This window comes from Microcebus murinus, chromosome 13 (genome assembly GCF_040939455.1).
Source record: "Microcebus murinus isolate Inina chromosome 13, M.murinus_Inina_mat1.0, whole genome shotgun sequence".
In the NCBI taxonomy this organism is placed as follows: Eukaryota; Metazoa; Chordata; class Mammalia; order Primates; family Cheirogaleidae; genus Microcebus; species Microcebus murinus.
The window spans coordinates 18,099,770-18,118,319 of NC_134116.1; the positions used below are offsets into that span (position 1 = coordinate 18,099,770).

The following is an 18,550-nucleotide window of genomic DNA, read 5'->3' on the forward strand; positions in this document are numbered from 1 at the left end:
CATAATATGCCAAAATAAAAAAAAAATTAAAAAAAAAAAAAAAAAGAAGAGAGAGGAAGTAACATGGGGATTCCACCAAGGTGGGGGTAATCTCAGAATGCTGGGAAATGTTGTTGGCAAATTTCCACTCAGCCTCATTACTTTTGTTGTTTGCTAAGCCATAAAAGTGAAGCTTCTTAATTCAAAGTCTTACTTATTATATCTCAGAGAGCAGGCAAATAGCCCATAGAAAAGAGGCATCTAAACTCCATCAGAGAGTGGAAGAACTCAGGATGGATCAAAGAAGGGGAAGTTCGAAGACCGTTCTGAAGTCCTTGTCCGTGAAGCCATGATTTGGGCAGCATCGGGTGTGGGAGTGCAAACAATCTACAGGGCATCGGGTAGCCTGTCACTGGGTCTCTTCAAGGGCCCGGTTTCTAACAGGAGCACCCACAGGGGCCTCCACAGCAGGGCTGGGTGTAGGTCTGCAGGGAGAGCCTGCTCGGTCCAGGAGATAGGTGGTGGGTATTGAGCAGCACGTGGGTGTCAGCTCACAGCAGGGTGGGGCAGGTGCCCAGCAGTTGAGCTGGAGGAAGTTGATCTTGACAGGACAGGTGCTGGGCAGCATTTCTCAGGTGGTGGCCAGGTGAGTGGGGATGCTGCAGCAACATTGGCAAAAGACCTTCCAGCAGGGATGGCAGGGAGTTGGAGTTCTATTTGGCTGAGGAGTCTCTCAGAGGCTCAGTGGCCCCTCCTCCAAGCCACCGCTTCCATACTCACCACCTGGGCATTGTCCTAGATTTTTTTCCTTCCATTTCACTTTATAATAATCCCCATCAAAATATCTAATCATCTAGGTCTTTGTTAGATGACCTAACAAAGTCATCTTTGTTAGATGTGTGCCTTATCCTCATAAAAAAAAGCTTAGTTGGTTTTATTGCCAAATTAGGACACTTCACCATAGCTATTTTTCACTGTAGAGAGAGCTCCATTTCAGCCTTCAGAGGCATGAATTGTCGTTTCCTTGTCACAGATGGGCATTGATGATGGGCCAATGTGTAAATTATCCATCATTCTCTACTACGTTTTCTTTCTTTTTAATAAAAACTTTTCATATATTTTCTAATAAATACAGAACTAGAAGGAATAGTGTACCAAATCTCACATCCCTATCACCCAGCTTCAAGTTATTAACATTCTACCATACTTGCTTTACATATCCACCCTCACACATTTTTTCCTATAGTATTTTAAAAGCAGTTACCAAATATTTTATCATTTCGTCTGTAAAAACTTTAACATGTTATCTCTAACAGATAAGCCTTTAAAAAAGACATAACCGCTATATTAGTATCACACCAAACAAAATTAGCAATATGTCTTTATTATCATCCAACACCCAATCTGTATTCATTTTTCCCCAGGTGTCTCAAAAATGTCATTTTACAGTTGGTATATCTGACTCATGATCTAAATAAAGTCCACACATTGCATTTAGTTGATGTGCTTCTGGAGTTTTTGATTCTCAAGTTGTTCCCTTTCCATTTGTTTGTTTTTTAATTCAATGTATTTGTGGAAGAACGTGGGTCATTTGTCCTGCAGAATTTTCTGCTTTCTAGATTTAGCCGATTGTAACCTCACAATGTTACATGATGCAGTTCTCCATCCCCTCCATTTCCTTTAAACTTGTAGTTGTATTTAGAGGCTCAGTTTGATTCAAGTTTGGTCTTCTTTCCGGCAAGGCTACCTCATAGCTGGTACCACTGCATCATATCATAAGGTATGTGCGTCCAGTGGTCCCACTCGTAGTTATGATAATACTAATACTTTATGTGATGTCTGCCAGTTCATCTATGATATAGGTCTCCATCCACTTTTCATGGTTTTAGCAGCCATGACTCAGCCCCAGGCTGAAGGCCACAGGCATTTCTTGGGGTACCTCTCTTTTGGGAGTGGCAGCTTGGGTAGCCAGCAGTCGTGCCTGGTGGTTAGAGTGGGCCCTGCCTGGGGTCATAGATCATCTATTGGTGCTGTTACCTCAGGATACAGAGCTATCGGTTGCATATATGGAACAAAATCCCTTTGGAATTTCAGAATTTGCTGTTCTGTCTTTTAAAGCAGGGAAACTTTACATTCTTATTACTTGATTATTTCATCACTGGATTCTTGAGTCTACATAAGTTTACAAAGATTTTCTCATTATTGGTTTGAGAACTGACATTGTTATAAAGCCAGTCAAATATTCCTAATAGGTTCTGGTATTTAATGCATAAAGTAATGCATGCTGTTATGTCAGAAATACCTATGTTCTGGTTCTCAGTTTTACAAATACTATTTGTTTGATATAGGGATATGAGTTTGGCTGCTCTAAAACAGGCCAGTGTAATAGTGGCTTAAATGAGAAAGAAGTTTCATTTCTCTCTTGTGGAAAATCAGGGGCTGGTAGACAGTTTGGAGAGGAGGGCAGCTTGTTCCCCACAGTCATTTAGTGACTCAGGCTCCTTCTGTCAGTTATCCAGCCCATGGTGTTACCCTCATGCACATGGTGGAGAATGGAGCTCACCACAACACCCTCTAGACAGTGGTAGGAAGGGAACAGGGAAGGCCAGCGGCTCCTTTTAGGGGTATGGCCTGGACAAGGTACATGTCACCTCCTCTTACAGCCCATGGACCATCACTTGGTCATGTGGCCCATATTTAGCTGCAAGTCAGGATAGGAAACATAGTCTTTAGCTGGGCAGCCACATCTCCTATAAAACCATGGATTCTGTTGGTTAAAGGGGGAAGAAATGGAGGGTTATTAAAGGTCATTTAGTGCTTTTTACTGAATTCTCTAAGCCTCAGTTTCCTCATCTGTAAAATAGGGATGAAAATACCCCACTCTTATGACTGTTAGAATTAAATACATGGATGGATCAATGTAATGGAACATCTGGTTCAGCACCCTTCCTATGTCAGGCTCCCAGGCCATTCCTCTAGTTATGGTAGGAAGGGGGCAGTGTGGCCTCACGTAGCAGAAAGAGCACAGGCTTTGGATTTGTGGTAGACCTGGGCCTGAATCCTTGTTAGTTGTGTGACTGAGGACACATTTACCTAAACTCTCTGACCCTTTATAAAATGAACATTAAATTTGTAGGAATCTTATAAGAATTGAAGAAAAAGTACATAAAAATATGTAGTGCAGTGCCTGACATGTAGAATATACACATAAGTGTTAGCTAATTACTAAGCTAGTCTGAGTACAATTTTTTAGGTTCCTGATGGGGAAAGATTATTATGTAAAGCTAACTTGAAGAGGACTGCTGCCAAGCAGTTTAGTTACGTACAATCACCAATCTGTGCATTTGCAGTTTTAGTACTTGAAGCTTAGACCTTAAGCCAGTGCTTTCTGAAAAGCTCTCTGAGAAGTACAGGCACCAGAATCATCAAAGATGCTCAGTAAAAATGCAGGTTTCTGCCCCTTCCCCATGCACCTCCTGCCAGTCTCCTGACCCAGGATCTCTGGAAGTAGAGGCTGACTCTCCCCAATTTTACAAACACCTCCAAGGTGATCTTTATCATGCTGAAGTTTGAGATTCTGGTTCTAATCCGCAGCACTTACCTTGAAGTATTTGAATATTTTGTACAGTACTTTGAAATCAGAAAGAGTAATTCATTCTTTCTAATTTCAGAGAAATAAGATTAGTACTCTGGGTTTTTAAAATTGGACTCAGGGATGGAATTTTCTTCCCTAAAGAGTTGCAACTTCAAAAATAATAAATATTTGCTTTGCATTCTTATTAGGTACTGCGAAACCAGAGATTTCCTGCATCCTATCATCATGCAGTGGAAACCGTTGTGAATATGCTGATGCCACACATCACTCAGAAGTTTCGAGATAACCCGGAGGCTTCTAAGAACGCAAATCATAGCCTTGCTGTCTTCATCAAGGTGGGGACCTCTAGGGAGGAGGGTGTCAGTTATGTGACTCAGATGTTCATTTTAAGCAGCTATCTAGCACAGCTAGAGTGGAGTAGTGCTCCGACAATGTTCATGGCTGGTTTTTATGCTAAAGGATGAACTTATTAACAATAAATGCTGATTTGAATGCAAGTTGAGGCCTGAATGCTGACCTTTTGTGGGTTGTTTTTCTCTACAGAGATGTTTCACCTTCATGGACAGGGGCTTTGTCTTTAAACAGATCAACAACTACATTAGCTGCTTTGCTCCTGGAGACCCAAAGGTAGTGTGGGTGTTGCATACTGTTCCTTTTACCTCACTGAGTCACATCTGGAAATCTACCTGTTTCTCTCAGTTCTTATCAGACATTTCTTTCTGTCCCAGGGGCACAACTCACTCCTCTCTTGGAAACACTAGTACTTAGTTGCTTAATATGCGAGAGATATTAGGGACATGGTAATAATGAGAAATGAGAGAATGAGAAATAAACATGCCCACTGATTTTTCTCTTAAATACCTGAAATGACTTCTCAACCACAAAACTAAAAGTATATGTGTTGCAATTCATAGTTTACTTAAGATAACAGAAGTAACTATCTAGCCTTTCTCTGATAGAATTATCTTTTCCCCTTGTTTTTTTAAGGCTCTGCCTTACTAATTTTTTTAGTGTTTTGAGTGTGTCTATAATGATAAACTGCCTGAAATCCTTCATTGAAGTAGGAGGAGCATAAATAATAAATGCCCTAAAAGTCAGTTGAGGACACTGTTTAATGAAATGTGGTCTTAGTTTTCAAACAAATCTCTGCAGCCATTCTAAAATCTGTAAAACGCAATAGAGTGCAGTTCCAAGAGGATCAAGAAGCTACTGACTAGGTGTGTTATTTATAATGGGTGTTTTAGGATCCTGTATAAAATACCCAGTGATGCATTTAATTTACGACTAAATGTATTTTCTTGCAGACCCTCTTTGAGTACAAGTTTGAATTTCTCCGTGTGGTGTGTAATCATGAACATTATATTCCTTTGAATTTACCAATGCCATTTGGAAAAGGCAGGATTCAAAGATACCAAGGTAATTCATCTTTATGTATATTAATCTTTTCACAAAGAGAGCCGCTTATTTTTAATACAAAAAGATAATTGATATTAGCATTTTCTTATTTTTTTTTTCCATTGGTGAACTGTTTTCTTGGTAATATCCATTTTAAAAAGTACTGATAAAATGTTATAGGGGAACTTACTTTTCAGCAAACTTATCAAACTACATATCATGCCAGTGTGATTCTGTTTTCATTAAAAAAGTCCTTTGCTTAAATAGTAGAAGTCCATCTTACTTACTGTAGCTTATTTTTATTTGTTTCACCTTTCCTTTTTTTCTCATGAATTAGCTTTTCTTTCACCACCTGTGGAGTCACATGACACTCCTGTAGGTAGGTGTGGGTGTGGTGCTCGCTTTCTTGCATTTTCCTCCTTTAGAAGAAAAAGAATGCAAGTTATTGCTGAGATGCTTCCATATGCTGTTCAGTTAGGTGTTTCCCATATACCTTGATCAATTTGTAAACTCATGATAAACCAGTGAATTTGTTTTTACTGAAGCTAAGACATTGCTGCGGCATCCCAGGGAGTCATCTGGTTTTGTGCTCTTGAAGTCACTGGCTACTCTAGGATGTTTCTTTAAGAACAGTAACAAAAAGCCCTGCTTCGTCCAGAAAAATGCATTGTTCTGTCATTTTCATAGCCATTGTCCATAGTAGTAGCAGTAACCTAAATCACAAGCAACACGGCTTTTTCACCTGCTATTTATGTTTGCACGTTGAGTCTTTATTAATGTTCTGTATTCTCTTTTAAGTTTGAAGAAAGTTGAACTCATAGATTTCTTTGTCCTCACTCAGTAAGTCAGTTTAAACAAATTACTCTGTCAGGTCTGTCAAGTAATGTTTATTGAGTTTAGAGCCTTGAATGTGCTCAGGTTTATTTGTGCTAAAGGAGAGAACAAGTGGAAGGATGCCACCAAGCTAATAATGACACTTGAATCAACCACCTGTGAAATTCAGAGAGAAACACACAAATGCATTCATTCAGAGACAGATAGCTTCCACTAAAACAGACTTATAGTACCTTTTAAGGAGCAAGGAGGATGGTAGTCCTGGAGTTGGCATTCATGCATTCAACAGATATTTACCCAGAACCAGCCATGTCTAGCTTCAGGTTACAGTTGTGGACAACCTGGATGAAAATCCTTGGCTATTCTATGTAAGTGAAATGCATAGAATGTTAGAGACTGATAAATGCTAAGGAGATAAAGCAAGGAAGGGGAATGTGAGAAGGGGTGCCATTTGAGACAGGGTGGCCAGGTAACAGTAGAAGAGAGTGAGTATGCTGAATGTATGCACATCTTGGGGAGCTTTCTGGACTGAGGGACAGCCAGGCATTCAGCACCCCCCTATATGCCCCTAGCCCTCCTGTTCCCCACATTGCAGACATGCATGCTTACTCCCAGCTCCTCAAATGTGGCATCCCCACCCCAGACACCCCTCTACCTCAAATAGCCCCCTCCCTGGAGAACCCTCATCTTCTTTCGCACCTCCTACGTGGGGCCTCCCAGGGTCTCCTGGCCCTGGTCCAGCTCCACAACTGGAATTAATTGCCCTACCTGCCCTACACTTCAAACCCCATCAGTCCTCCCGCCACCTCACAGTCGCCTGTACTTGGGGACTGTGACTCTTCCTTTCACCTGATAAGGAGTTGAGGGCAGCTCTTTATTCACAGGGTTGCATGGTCAGTGTATGCTAAAGCCCTTCTTCCCTGTGACCCAGCCAGGCCTAATTGTTCATCCTGTAGAACTGAGTGGAATGGAAATGCTGCAGGTGCCCAGCAGGCCCACACATGCTTTCAGGAGACTTCCAGGGGACTGGGGGCAAGAGGGGCTGCCCTTAGGCAGGTGTGTGAGGGTCGTAATTGGCGTTACTACAGTGAGAGGAATAAATCTTTGTTAGCGTTCTCCTTCCTCTCTCCCTATCACTTGTTCCCCAGCCCTGGCTCTGCTTTCTCTCTCATGCACACACATATCCATGCATATACATGCATGTGTGTACACACACAAACACACACACACCTTTAAAGTAGTTTTCTCCTAAGAGATTTATGTGAATTTAAGCTGTGAACTATAGTTTGGATAAAATGGGTTTAATGATCATAAGCAGTGAACATAATTATTAGAAAATTATTCACTCTTTCCCTTCTTTCTACTAAAGGATTTCAAAGGACTTGGGTCAGTATTTTGGGTGGATTTAGGTGTAACTAGTTGATATGGGATTAAAGTCCCCGGAGAGGTCTATGAACTTTCCTTAATAATGAAATCAGTCTAACAGTTCAAATCTATGTTCGGCTTCCTGGGAATGTACATTTCAGCTTTAGACTGATGTTTAGTGGCTGTTATTTACCTTCAGAAGAGGTCATGTTTGCTTCTATCTCTTTTCCAGAAGAGCTTTTCATTTTGTCACTTAGCTTGTTGATACGTTTCTAGTTGGGTTTGGTGCTTCGTCCATTTTAGTTTTAGTTTATATTAATTTTTGATTTGTTTTTAGAGGTGCAGAAATAGTAAGAGGATATTTTATGAAATACTGTGTTAAATAAATTTTTCACTCAGGGATAACAGAATAAATAGGTTATTTTATATGTTAATTTGTTTATTTTAAACACATTGGGTTTTATAGGAGTATATAGGCATTAGTGACCAGGAAATGGGTACATGAACCTAGGTAGTAAGGAACATTTTAATAAACCATGTATATTCTTTGTTTAATTACATGTTTGTTATGCACAAATTACTCTTACATAGTTCTGTTCATGAGTATAATAACTTTATTTTTTGACTTTGTCAATAGCAAACTTATATTTGTAATGTAACATATGCTGTTCTCTATTCTAAAAATTGGTACTTAACCTATTCACTGATTTAATTATGTAGGATGCAATATGTTCCAAAAATCAAAATCTGGTATAATTATTTGTGTTTAAATTTGGTTTTCATTTAAGAGTTCCATGTGTTAAGAAATAGAACAACATTATAGAATTAGCCCTTTGCCCTTTGAAGTCTCATCATCTGTTGACACCCACAGGGTGGGCCGAACGCAGAGGATGGGTTTAATTTTTATTTATTCAAAGGGTGTTGCATCCTCCCTAACTAAAGTTCTTTGTATCCTCATTGCAGACCTGCAGCTTGACTACTCATTAACAGACGAGTTCTGCAGAAACCACTTCTTGGTAGGATTGTTACTGAGAGAGGTGGGGACTGCCCTCCAGGAGTTCCGGGAGGTCCGTCTGATTGCCATCAGCGTGCTCAAGAACCTGCTGATAAAGCATTCCTTTGATGACAGATACGCTTCCAGGGTGAGTGGTCCCCAGTGAAAGGAAGGGGGCATTGACAAAGTCCTTTAAGTAGTATGAAGAAAGTAGCCAACTAGAAAATTCAGGGTAACAGCGCCAAGACTTTTTTCTGTTTTGAGAATAACATCAAATATCTGTCTTTCTAGGAAGGCTCCAAATAAAGGAAGATGGCCAGTGCCAACTTAGTTTGTCAGTTAGCAGCTCTTCGAACCACAGAGCATACTGACCCTGTGTGTCTTCCTTTCAGAGTCATCAGGCAAGGATAGCCACTCTCTACCTGCCTCTGTTTGGTCTGCTGATTGAAAACGTCCAGCGGATCAATGTGAGGGAGGTGTCGCCCTTCCCCGTGAACCCTGGCAGTGTACGTAAGCTTGGTCACACAGGGCTGGTGTCGGGTCCTGGGGCTGTCAGAACAATGTACCACAAAGTGGGGGGCTGAGAGCAGCAGAAATCTGTTCTCTCACAGGCAGGAGGCTGGAAGTCCAATGTCAAGATGTCGTCAGAGTTGGCTCCTCCTGGAGGCTCTGGGGGAAGGGTCTATTCATGCTTCTACCCCAGCAGCTGGTGTTGCTGCCATCCTCCGTGCTCTCTGGCTCCGCTGCAGTCTCTGCCTCTGTCTTCAATGGTGTCCTCCCTAGGGTGTGTCTGTGTCTCTGTGTGCCTTCTCCTCTTCTTGTAAGGACACCGGTGATTTAAGGGCCCACCCAGTATGACCTCATCTTAAATTATGTCACAATTACATCTGGAAAGACCTTATTTCCAAATGAGGTTACATCCTGAGGTTCCAGGTAGACATGAGTATTGAGGGGACACTACTTAACTCGGACACACACATACACCCTTTATTTTGCCAATAAAACCATAGTAGTCCACAGTCCTCCTGGTGAATTGCTTTTCTGGCTAAGATGGCATAATCCATCAGTAAACTTTCAACTCTTGTTAAAAATCAGTATGAAAACCCTGATCTCCTGATGGCCCAATGTCCTGTAAGGCCTTAAAACTTTCATTTGTGTATTCAGCATAAATTCTTGGGGATGAAGGGGCAGAAAACATGATGTTTTCTAACCTGTGTTTCCTAACCTGTGTCATGTAAGAGCTCATGGTAGCACCTGGTGATAACATGCTACACAGTTTTGGAGAAGCCACCTCTGGGCTACAGTTTCTCTCTGACCATATAATTAGCAAGTGAGGCTGGATGTCTGGGTGAGGGACAGGGAGCCCCACCTCCAAGAACTGACCACTTGCATCTGTATTGTCTTTGTGCAGCCTTTTAAAGATGTGTGGAAATTAAGTGGACTGGAGGATGACCCCAGAAATTATAACGTTTTGGCAAGAGATTGTTTGATCTTTTACTCAGTCTTTGATACATGTTGATTTCTCTTGTTATTTAAAAAGGATTCTTGGAATTGTTTTATAATTCAGCTTTTTCAAAGCATGATCACTGTCAGATTCTTTATCACATTTCACTTGCAAAAAGCTTTTTAAATATTAACCTGTAATAATTTTAATTATTAAAGTTTATAAACACTTTGCATTCTAAAACCTGTATTCTTTCTCATTCTAAGCTCTTTTCTTGGCCTCAGAGGGTTTGTCTGCTATTAATTGGGACGGATATTACCAGTTCAGCAATTTTCCTTCCCCTTTTATTCTGGTTACAGGAACTGGCTTGGTTGTTAATCTTGCCACTTTGTCATTATGGTATATACTTGGGGAGCTTCCATACATGTTTCCATCCCTTTCTCCACCAGTGATGCATTTTCCCATTTTTTCACACTACCTACCTCTTCACCTCCTAACACATTCCTAAATCAGGTTACACTGAGATGAGCCATGTTTATAGCTTGCGTGTGTGTGCCCACACTGCTGTTCAAAGGGTATAAGCTTTCTCTATGCTAAATGCACCTTGTTGATCTCACCCTGTACAATATTGCATCTCACACGTGTATTCTCTAACCTTGTCTGCCTTTCCAACCAGAGTGAGTAAGTAATTCAGGGCAGAATGTGACCTCCCTGTAGTGTTTCAATCCTGAGAAATATGAACACAAGGTCTTTCTTTGGTTTTCACCAAAGTGAAATCCCTTTTTTGACTGAACTTCAAAATGAATGATTGTTGCACTCACTGAGAGTTCTTGTGAGGCTCCAAACATCTAGAGACTGCCATTGCTGCTTTTGTAATTCCCTGTTGCTCATTTGGAAAGATTTCCAGTGTGAGAGAAAAACTAGCATTCTAGTTAGAAAGAACAGAGCAGGCTTTCTCTGAGGGAAAAAAATACCAAAATAATCTAAGAAAAGGCTGGATATCAGAGCTCTCCTGGAAGGGGAAAGGTACTACAAGTACTGGGAAGGAGAGACAGTGACTCTGTGGACCATGATTCCCTGCCCCCCACCCCCACTTGCACATCCCATGCCCCCTCCTCCTCTGGCCCGTCCTCCACCTCATCCCTCGCCCATGCCGCATGGCTGCTTCTCCCACTCTGGCCTGTTGAGCGTGTCAGGCTGTTTTGTTCCTGCACCTGCCCTCGCACATTCAAAAAGTATCGAGGAGTCTTTTTCAATCATCTTTGATTGTTTCTTGTCTTCCTCCCCGTGACAGACTGGGAAGGACGAATCTCTTGCCTTGCCCGCTGTGAACCCACTGGTGACGCCGCAGAAGGGAAGCACGTTGGATAACAGCCTGCACAAGGACCTCTTGGGCGCCATCTCTGGCATCGGTAATACTCGGCACTCTTATCTTCTCTCCTGTGTCACTCTAAAAGCATCTTTAATCCTATAGTTCCATAGTTCATTAACGTGTCACATTGGCAAATTCGGACTTTGAAGTCTGAGTTTCTGCCTTGAATATTCTTTACCTGGTTGTAACACTTGACAACTGAAATCCCTCAACCACACACTGAAATAACAATCCCCAAACACTTGTGATTCCTGAATATAGTACATTTAATCACTTGCTTATGCTGTTTGCTCTTTGTTAAATGCTTGTTAAAGTTGATTTGTCATTTTAAATCTTAATTGGATAGTTTATGCTGCTAGAAAAGGCATATCTTTGCAGGCGTTGGGGGAAGGGAGGATTTTTTTGAGGTGTTAATGATTTAGATGAAATGTGACATAGTAATTCCTGAAGGAGATAGCAGTTTATGGCTAGAATTCAATCTTAAAGCCAGTTTTCAAAAATCTTCTCTCTTGCAATATTTTTTCTGTCTGAAATAATGGAAGAACAACCCCCACAGGGAGGAAAACAGACAGTGTAAGTCAAGATTCAAATGGAGTGTTTCCTTCAAAAGAAAATACCTGAGAAACTGCACCTGTTAATACTCTAATTGAGCCCCTGTGCTAGCTCCTTAAAGATAGTGTCACAAAAATATATAACTTCAAAGAATTGTCACAGATATTCACAGGGTCTTTCTTTCTTGATTTCTCCCCTTCTTTATCTCATTTTGTGCAAATAAAGCATCGTTTACTACGGCTAGTGGTTGGACTACCCAATAATGTGACTCGTTCATGGGACAGAAGGAAGGGAAGTCCTTTGATCTAATTAATTTGCTGAACTGTCGTCCATTCTGAGTTCATCTCCTTACCTTCTGTGTTGTCGTTGTTAATATGCCATTTCATGTAGATGAACTGGGAATAATTTAAAACCGGAAAGGCCACACCAATGCCCAAATTTGTCCTACAATGCTAATACCAATCTTTAATATTTATATCGATGTGTATTTTTCATACTTACTCATCATACATACTCATCACCTTATTTGGCAATGTAAAGATTAAAAATTTAGTTCATGCATAGTGTTTAGAGGAGAGCCTGGGCCACAGTAAACACTCAGTGAATGTTAGCTGCTATCAAAAGTTCCATTTGTCTTTCTTCTGGGCCTTCATCTTGTCTCTGCTTCTGCTGCTCCAGAAATGGGGAAGGGACCTTCCTCAGAGAGTTTGCTCTGCAGCGGCTCATGGCACTAGCTTTAAAGTAAGACAGATGTGGCTTTGGGGCTGGACTTGAACGTTCACTAGTTGCCATGGCAGGGTGTTGTCCATCCTCTTCACCCCCCATATCCACATCTCCAAAACAGTCACTAGAGAGAGAAAGAGCTGATATGATGTGCACCGTGCTGGGCAAAGAGAGGTATCAGAAGAGCCAAAACTTCCCTGTAGTTTGATCATTTCCACAAAGCCTCGAATGCTTCTGTTTTGACTCATTTGGACATTCTCTGATTCAGAATTTACCTTGTTGGGATTTGGGATTTCTTGAAAACTTATAGAGGAGCCACTGGGCATCAGTATCATGACAGTGTTCACTTGCTCTGTGTTCAGGGCCAGTTATGGAAAGTACTTGAGACTGATTTAATCCTTTTTGACTCCTTGAATTTCAAGATACAAATTCACTTTTCATAGGAATACACCATGATAGGTTTATTTATACTCAGGCATTATCTATATTCTTCTCATCTTGAAGACTTAAGTCCTTGTTCTGTTTTAGGAGTGCCTTCCACAAACATCTCACCTTTGCACTGGGTTTACTGGGTTTTTTTCTGGTAGCGTTAGCAGCTCTTCTCTGATGCATTGGAGAGTTTCCAGCTAACTTTAGTGCTGGTGCTTATCCTTCAAGAGCAGACTTTCTCCTTACATCTCTGCTTACAAGAAATCCCATTCCCACCCATGTGGAGAATGTGCCTTCACAGTTTTTAAATGTCTTTGGAACATGGTGCATGGGAATTTCCAAAACTGATTCACTGCCTGGATTAAAGCTGTTCTGAGTTTGCATTCGATGCAAAAGGCACACATTCTGAGGATCAATGTTCCCTTGGGTGCCTACTCAGCGTTTCACACTGGGCTGTTGGTACCAAGGGGAAGGGGGTGAACTAACTTTTCATTTTACTCATATGTTGTTTAAGGTCTTTGAAAGTTATACATTTTCAAAGATTCATATGAAATGAATACAAAATACAAACACATACAAACCAGGAACAAACCAAGCACATTATATCACATTTCCAATTGTTTGCCTTAAACTAGGACTCTAGTTGTGGAATCCAGCGTAAAACTGTGAGAATTTAAGATCAAATTCTTCTTTATTGAGGACCTCTGTCTCTTGAGTTCTGTGTTCTACATTAAATATAAAGCACAGTTATATTAGAAGAATTATAATTTGGTCTCAGTGTGTGTTTATTTTCTCTCAGAGTACAGAAAAAAGATCATGTTTTTGTCGTAGGGTTTTCCCCTGTTCCTTGTGACAATCAATGACACAGTTTCTTTCCTGGGGAGATGCAGCCTTCACTTACATTTTCTAATTTCCCTGGCCCTTCCTTTCTTGGTCTTGATACACTGAATCCATGTCACGGATAGCAGTGGTAAATCTGAGTGTTTGGCAGGAGAAAGGATTTATGATCTTAAGGATACAGATCTTCATTCTAAGATTAAAGCATCGTGATGTTGCCTGAGGAATGATGAATTTGTGCCATTAGCCAGCAAATTTAAAAGTGCAACAACCAAGTGACTTACAAAAAGACTTTTGGCACAACCCAGGGGCCAGCTATATTTACTTTGTTACTTTTTTTTTTTTTTTAATTTAGAAGTGTCTCAGTCCCTGGTAGCTAATTTGCCTACTGAAATCTAAAAATGACCAGCCTGTTGTGAGGTGTGGCACCTCAGCTTGGATCTGGGAGGATGTGCTTACAGCTGCCAAACACGGTGCCAAAATTTCCTCATGTCACCTGCAAAACCAGCCAGATCTTTCTGCTGGAGGCATGCCTTTTGGTTCAGCACAGAATGCACAAGACCGAGGAGTCGTTTTTAATTATGTGATTTACTTAAATATTATCTAAGCAGGAAATCAGTCTCTTATCTTAAAAAAGTCCACAGTACCAAGGTTGGGACTGATTTCCGCCTTCAAATGCTGTTTTTTCATGCACATCACAAATTTTATTGCCAAATTAGATTTTCTTTCTGCTTGTAACTATTTATAGCAGAGTCTCTTTTTAATTCACAGCACCCTTATTTTTTCATGGTGCCTCTAGATCATAAGAAACACATAATATTCGGTTTGTTAGGTACTTAGGGCCAAATTACAAGTATTTATATCCTAACAACTTATCAGGTGCTCTAAAAACACACACAAAATTTAAAGAAAAAATTTTTATTTCATTTTTAATAACCACAACTATTACTAATGGGTGTGTATGCGTGCCTATTGGACACTCACATCTTCTTGAACTTTGGAGTCAAATTGTCCACCATCATCCTCATTTCCTGTTTCACATTGATTTTCACCCATCACTTGCTTTTTATTATAGCAAACCCCAGATAGCCAGCTTCATAAAGATGTGACATCATGGAGAGGAACGTAGCACTATCTGTTGAAACTGCAGTTGCTGGCCAACATCAAGTATCACATTGGGTTTCCCTTGAAAATATACAATATCTTGTGACGCCCCTCAGAGTTTTCTAGAGCACCCCAGCTTAGGATTGAATACGTGGATTTGTTATATGATACATTTTTTTTTATTTGATAGTTATAGGTAGATTTACCTTTTAATTCTTTCAAGTCTTCATTCTATCCCGTTGTGAAACAGTGTGTGTGGCCCTTTTAGTCTTAGCAGTCAAAGGTGGTTTCTAATAAATGAATTGCTATTTACATCTCACTGTTTCAGCCTGAAATTTACTTTTATCTCATCATTCGACCTGGTTCTTTAAAGGTGAAGTAATTGAATGCAACTCTTGAGCCAATTTCCTAACAGAGAAAATAAGTGCTATAAAAGCAGTTTCCCTTAAAAGTCAGAACTTACCTTTATTTTGCTCTATCTCAACAAAACTTTGGTCTTGGCATCATTTCCGTTTAGCTTCTCCGTATACGACCTCAACTCCGAACATCAACAGTGTGAGAAACGCTGACTCGAGAGGATCTCTCATAAGCACAGATTCAGGGAACAGCCTTCCAGAAAGGAACAGTGAGAAGAGCAATTCCCTGGATAAGGTAATTTCTTTGCACGTAACACAAGTGTTTCTTGTAATTAATGGATTTAGTCTGTGGTAAATTTGCTTCATGTTCTAGTGCCTTGTGAGTGTGACCTTTTGTTTTTTGTAAACAACTCCACCAAGCTTGGGTAGATGATCGGAGCTTTATCTAAGGTTGGGACCCACTTCCTGAAACTCTCTGATTCCTGTTTCCAGGACTTCAGCTAAGGGTAGTGTTTACAGTGGAGCACTGTGAGTGGTTGGTTCTGGCAGGTCAGACAGATGGGGAATCCATGTGCCACTCACTTAGACTCCCCGTGGAGAGAGAACGCTGGAGAACGCCACCTCTCACACAGCTCTCCATGCACTTCTCTGAACCCAGCTCCAGAGAAGAGTTATTGACCATGGAAGTGATATAGGGATAAGGCTTCATTTGAAATCACTCTCTTCACACTGCGCCCACCCCCAACACAATACTTCCTCCTCATACTTAACCTTTTTTCTTGAAATGTCTAAAGGCTCAGGCAATTTGTAACTTTGTGGGAAAGGATAAAGCTTGGATTTACATCTGAAACCATGACAGATTGGTATCACCTTGGGTACAGTTTTCCTAAGTTATTTCAAGTTAGAGGCAGGCACCTGTGGTAATAAGCTGGCGAACCACGTGGGGAGGTATTCCTAGTTCTCAGCAAACATCTAGAAACCGTGTTCCTCAGTATCAGGTGTGTGATCTTGTCACGTTCCACGGCTGGCGCGCTCGTGATTATCTTTAAATACAGTTCTGTCGCACAAGCAGCTCAGTGCCGGGGGTGTGTCGTGACCTGTTGAACTTTTCCCTTGACTCCAACATGCCTTCGCACATAGAAGGAGAAGCTGCTGCGGAGGCACTCCGCTTGTATCATACGCGGTGCTGGAGAGGAGGAGGAGAGCTGCCAGTCAGCCAGAAGGCACCGGGTCACTGTGGACTTTTCCCTTCTAACGATCCCACCTCTGCCAGAGGAAGCCTTGCACGCTGCACCCACCCCTCCCCTGCAAGAAGTACTGACTTCTCCTAGTGCCTCCCATCAAGAGGGCAGGCGAGGTGATGCTTCCGTACCAGTCTTGCCACTATTGCACCTGTGTGTTTTTTTTAAATAAAAATATTTACATATCTTATTAATTAAGCCCGTAATTTTTCAATTGGCCACCAAAACCTTGAATGAAACATGTTTTTTCGCTGATCATTTTTCTTTGATATTTGGCAAAAAAAAAAAAAAAATGTTCCTGATTTCAATTGGAAACATAAGTTGGAGGGCTTTTTTTAAATCTCCTGTGTTTGTAATCACGAGATGAGGAGGCTTGTTTTATTTATTTACTTTTTTTTTATGTGTTGCTTAGTGGCAAAACTGCCCTCCCCTCTGCCCCAAGCTTTCTGACGTTTGCAGTGTTGTGGAGCTAAGCTGGTGATGGTGTGACCTCATCAGTTTAGGGTTTTTGGTGATGCTGTGCTGAGGTGTACCTGTTTGTCCCTGTCGAGCACCTGCCCCTTATATTCCCCTAACAGTGCCCCTGACCCGCCCCACGATGTCCCCCAAATGACAGCGCCAGGGCTCAGGCTTTGCAGCTGGAACGCAGCGGCGCCACTGCCTTTACTTGCTGTTTCAGCCACTGCCCCTTCCCTGAGGAAATGGTTGGCTGTGCGGTGTCTTCCATGTTCGATCTTAGCACACACAACTTTGCATGAGGTTTTACTTGGCATTTCAGAAGGTTTTATTTGGTATAACTGAAACTGGTCATCCAGTGTGAAAGGTTTGTGCCTCCTGGCTTGTCCCCTAGGAAAGTGTGCAAAAGAGACAAGCCGGAGCTTCTGGGGAACAGCGTTTGTGTGTATTACGTTCAGGCAAAGGTGCGCCTGGAATTTAACTGTCAGCGAGTGACTTGTGCCTTCCAATTTGTATGATCTCACTCAATTCTAAGAACCTTTCTCTTGCAAGGGAGAAAAGGGAAACAAAATGTTCCCCCCACCCACCCCCAATGAAATAGATCACCTGTATTTCCTTTTCAGCACCAACAAAGTAGCACTTTGGGAAATTCTGTGGTTCGCTGTGACAAACTTGACCAGTCTGAGATTAAGAGCCTGCTGATGTGTTTCCTCTACATCTTGAAAAGCATGTCTGATGGTAGGTAAAAAAATGAAGATTTCTGCTTTGCTTTCCTTGTTCCAGTATTTGGTTTATTTGTGTGTGTGTGTGTGTGTGTGTAAATTGTATTGATACAAGGATTTTCTTCCTTCTTTGAAATGCTTATTAGTTTACTAAATGTAATGGAAATAAGAGCCTTACTGTGAAAATTAGTTTTGTTAATTATTTTATTCTAGAAAATAGGTTCTAAAATGTGAATGGGCCAATTTTAAAAATTTATATTTGACTTGGGCCTGCCATCTTAACTAAAGAGAGACAGAAGCATATAAATGAAATAGCTTTTGACTTTAAAAAATTTTTTTTCATTTGTCAACAAACTGGCAACTTGCTTAACTATATTAGTCAGTCTCTGGAATTAGAAAATATATTATTAGGGACCTGTGCATTCCTTCCATGTAGAGTGTGCATGATAGTCCTGGCTTTAACTGGAAGGGAAATGTTATTTTCATTTTCTAATGGGAATAGTGCTATCGTGGTAGATTATGTTTCTGATCAAAAGTTTGACAAACACTTTTTTTTTTTAGAGAGAGAGAGAGAGTCTTGCTCTGTAACCTGGGCTAGACAGCTAGAGTGCTGTATTGTCAGCATAGCTCATAGCAACCTCAAACTCCTGGGTTCAAGTGATCCTCCTGCCCCAGCCTCCCGAGTAGCTGGGACTATAGGCGTGTGCCACCGCACTAGGCTATTTTTTCTATTTTTAGTAGAGACAGGTTCTCGCTCATTGCTCAGGCTGGTCTCGAACTCCTGAGCTCAAGCAGTACTCCTCCCTCAGCCTCCCAGAGTGCTAGGATTACCACCATGCCCAGCTAGCTGCCACATTTCTGAGCACATCCTTTTGTCCGCTGGGCCTTAAATAAAAGGCTCAATTTTTCTATATCTAGAAGGGTTTTGTGTCACTTGCTTCTGAGCTGGGTCTTGAATCCATTTTGGAAGCATAGCCAAACTTTTCTGTGGTGTTGGGAGTGAGCAGAACTATGAATGCTCTATCTGGCCCACTTAAAGCCTGTAAACGTGTTTGACTGGACAGTTTAATCTGTTAGCTCATCTGTGTATCTCGTTGTGTGATATAACCAATCCCATGGTACAGTGTCAATTCTTGGTGAAAAATTTTGTCT

At 41.2% G+C, this 18,550-nt stretch overlaps 1 protein-coding gene across 25 annotated transcripts in view; it reads left to right on the forward strand.

The window, feature by feature from the left end:
• Positions 1–18,550, forward strand: part of DOCK9 (dedicator of cytokinesis 9) — a 272,799-nt gene that overhangs the window by 199,200 nt on the left and 55,049 nt on the right. For 15 of the 25 annotated variants that reach the window (XM_076009317.1, XM_012755876.3, XM_076009325.1 and 12 more), the window contains exons 28-35: positions 3,763–3,909; positions 4,118–4,201; positions 4,879–4,990; positions 8,132–8,310; positions 8,555–8,668; positions 10,901–11,018; positions 15,141–15,274; positions 17,300–17,414. In XM_076009317.1, coding sequence (XP_075865432.1) covers positions 3,763–3,909; positions 4,118–4,201; positions 4,879–4,990; positions 8,132–8,310; positions 8,555–8,668; positions 10,901–11,018; positions 15,141–15,274; positions 17,300–17,414 — 1,003 coding nt within the window. Of the gene's footprint in view, positions 1–3,762; positions 3,910–4,117; positions 4,202–4,878; positions 4,991–5,306; positions 5,349–8,131; positions 8,311–8,554; positions 8,669–10,900; positions 11,019–15,140; positions 15,275–17,299; positions 17,415–18,550 lie in introns of all 25 variants that reach the window. The other 10 variants (XM_076009312.1, XM_076009311.1, XM_076009314.1 and 7 more) reach the window with 1 other exon arrangement.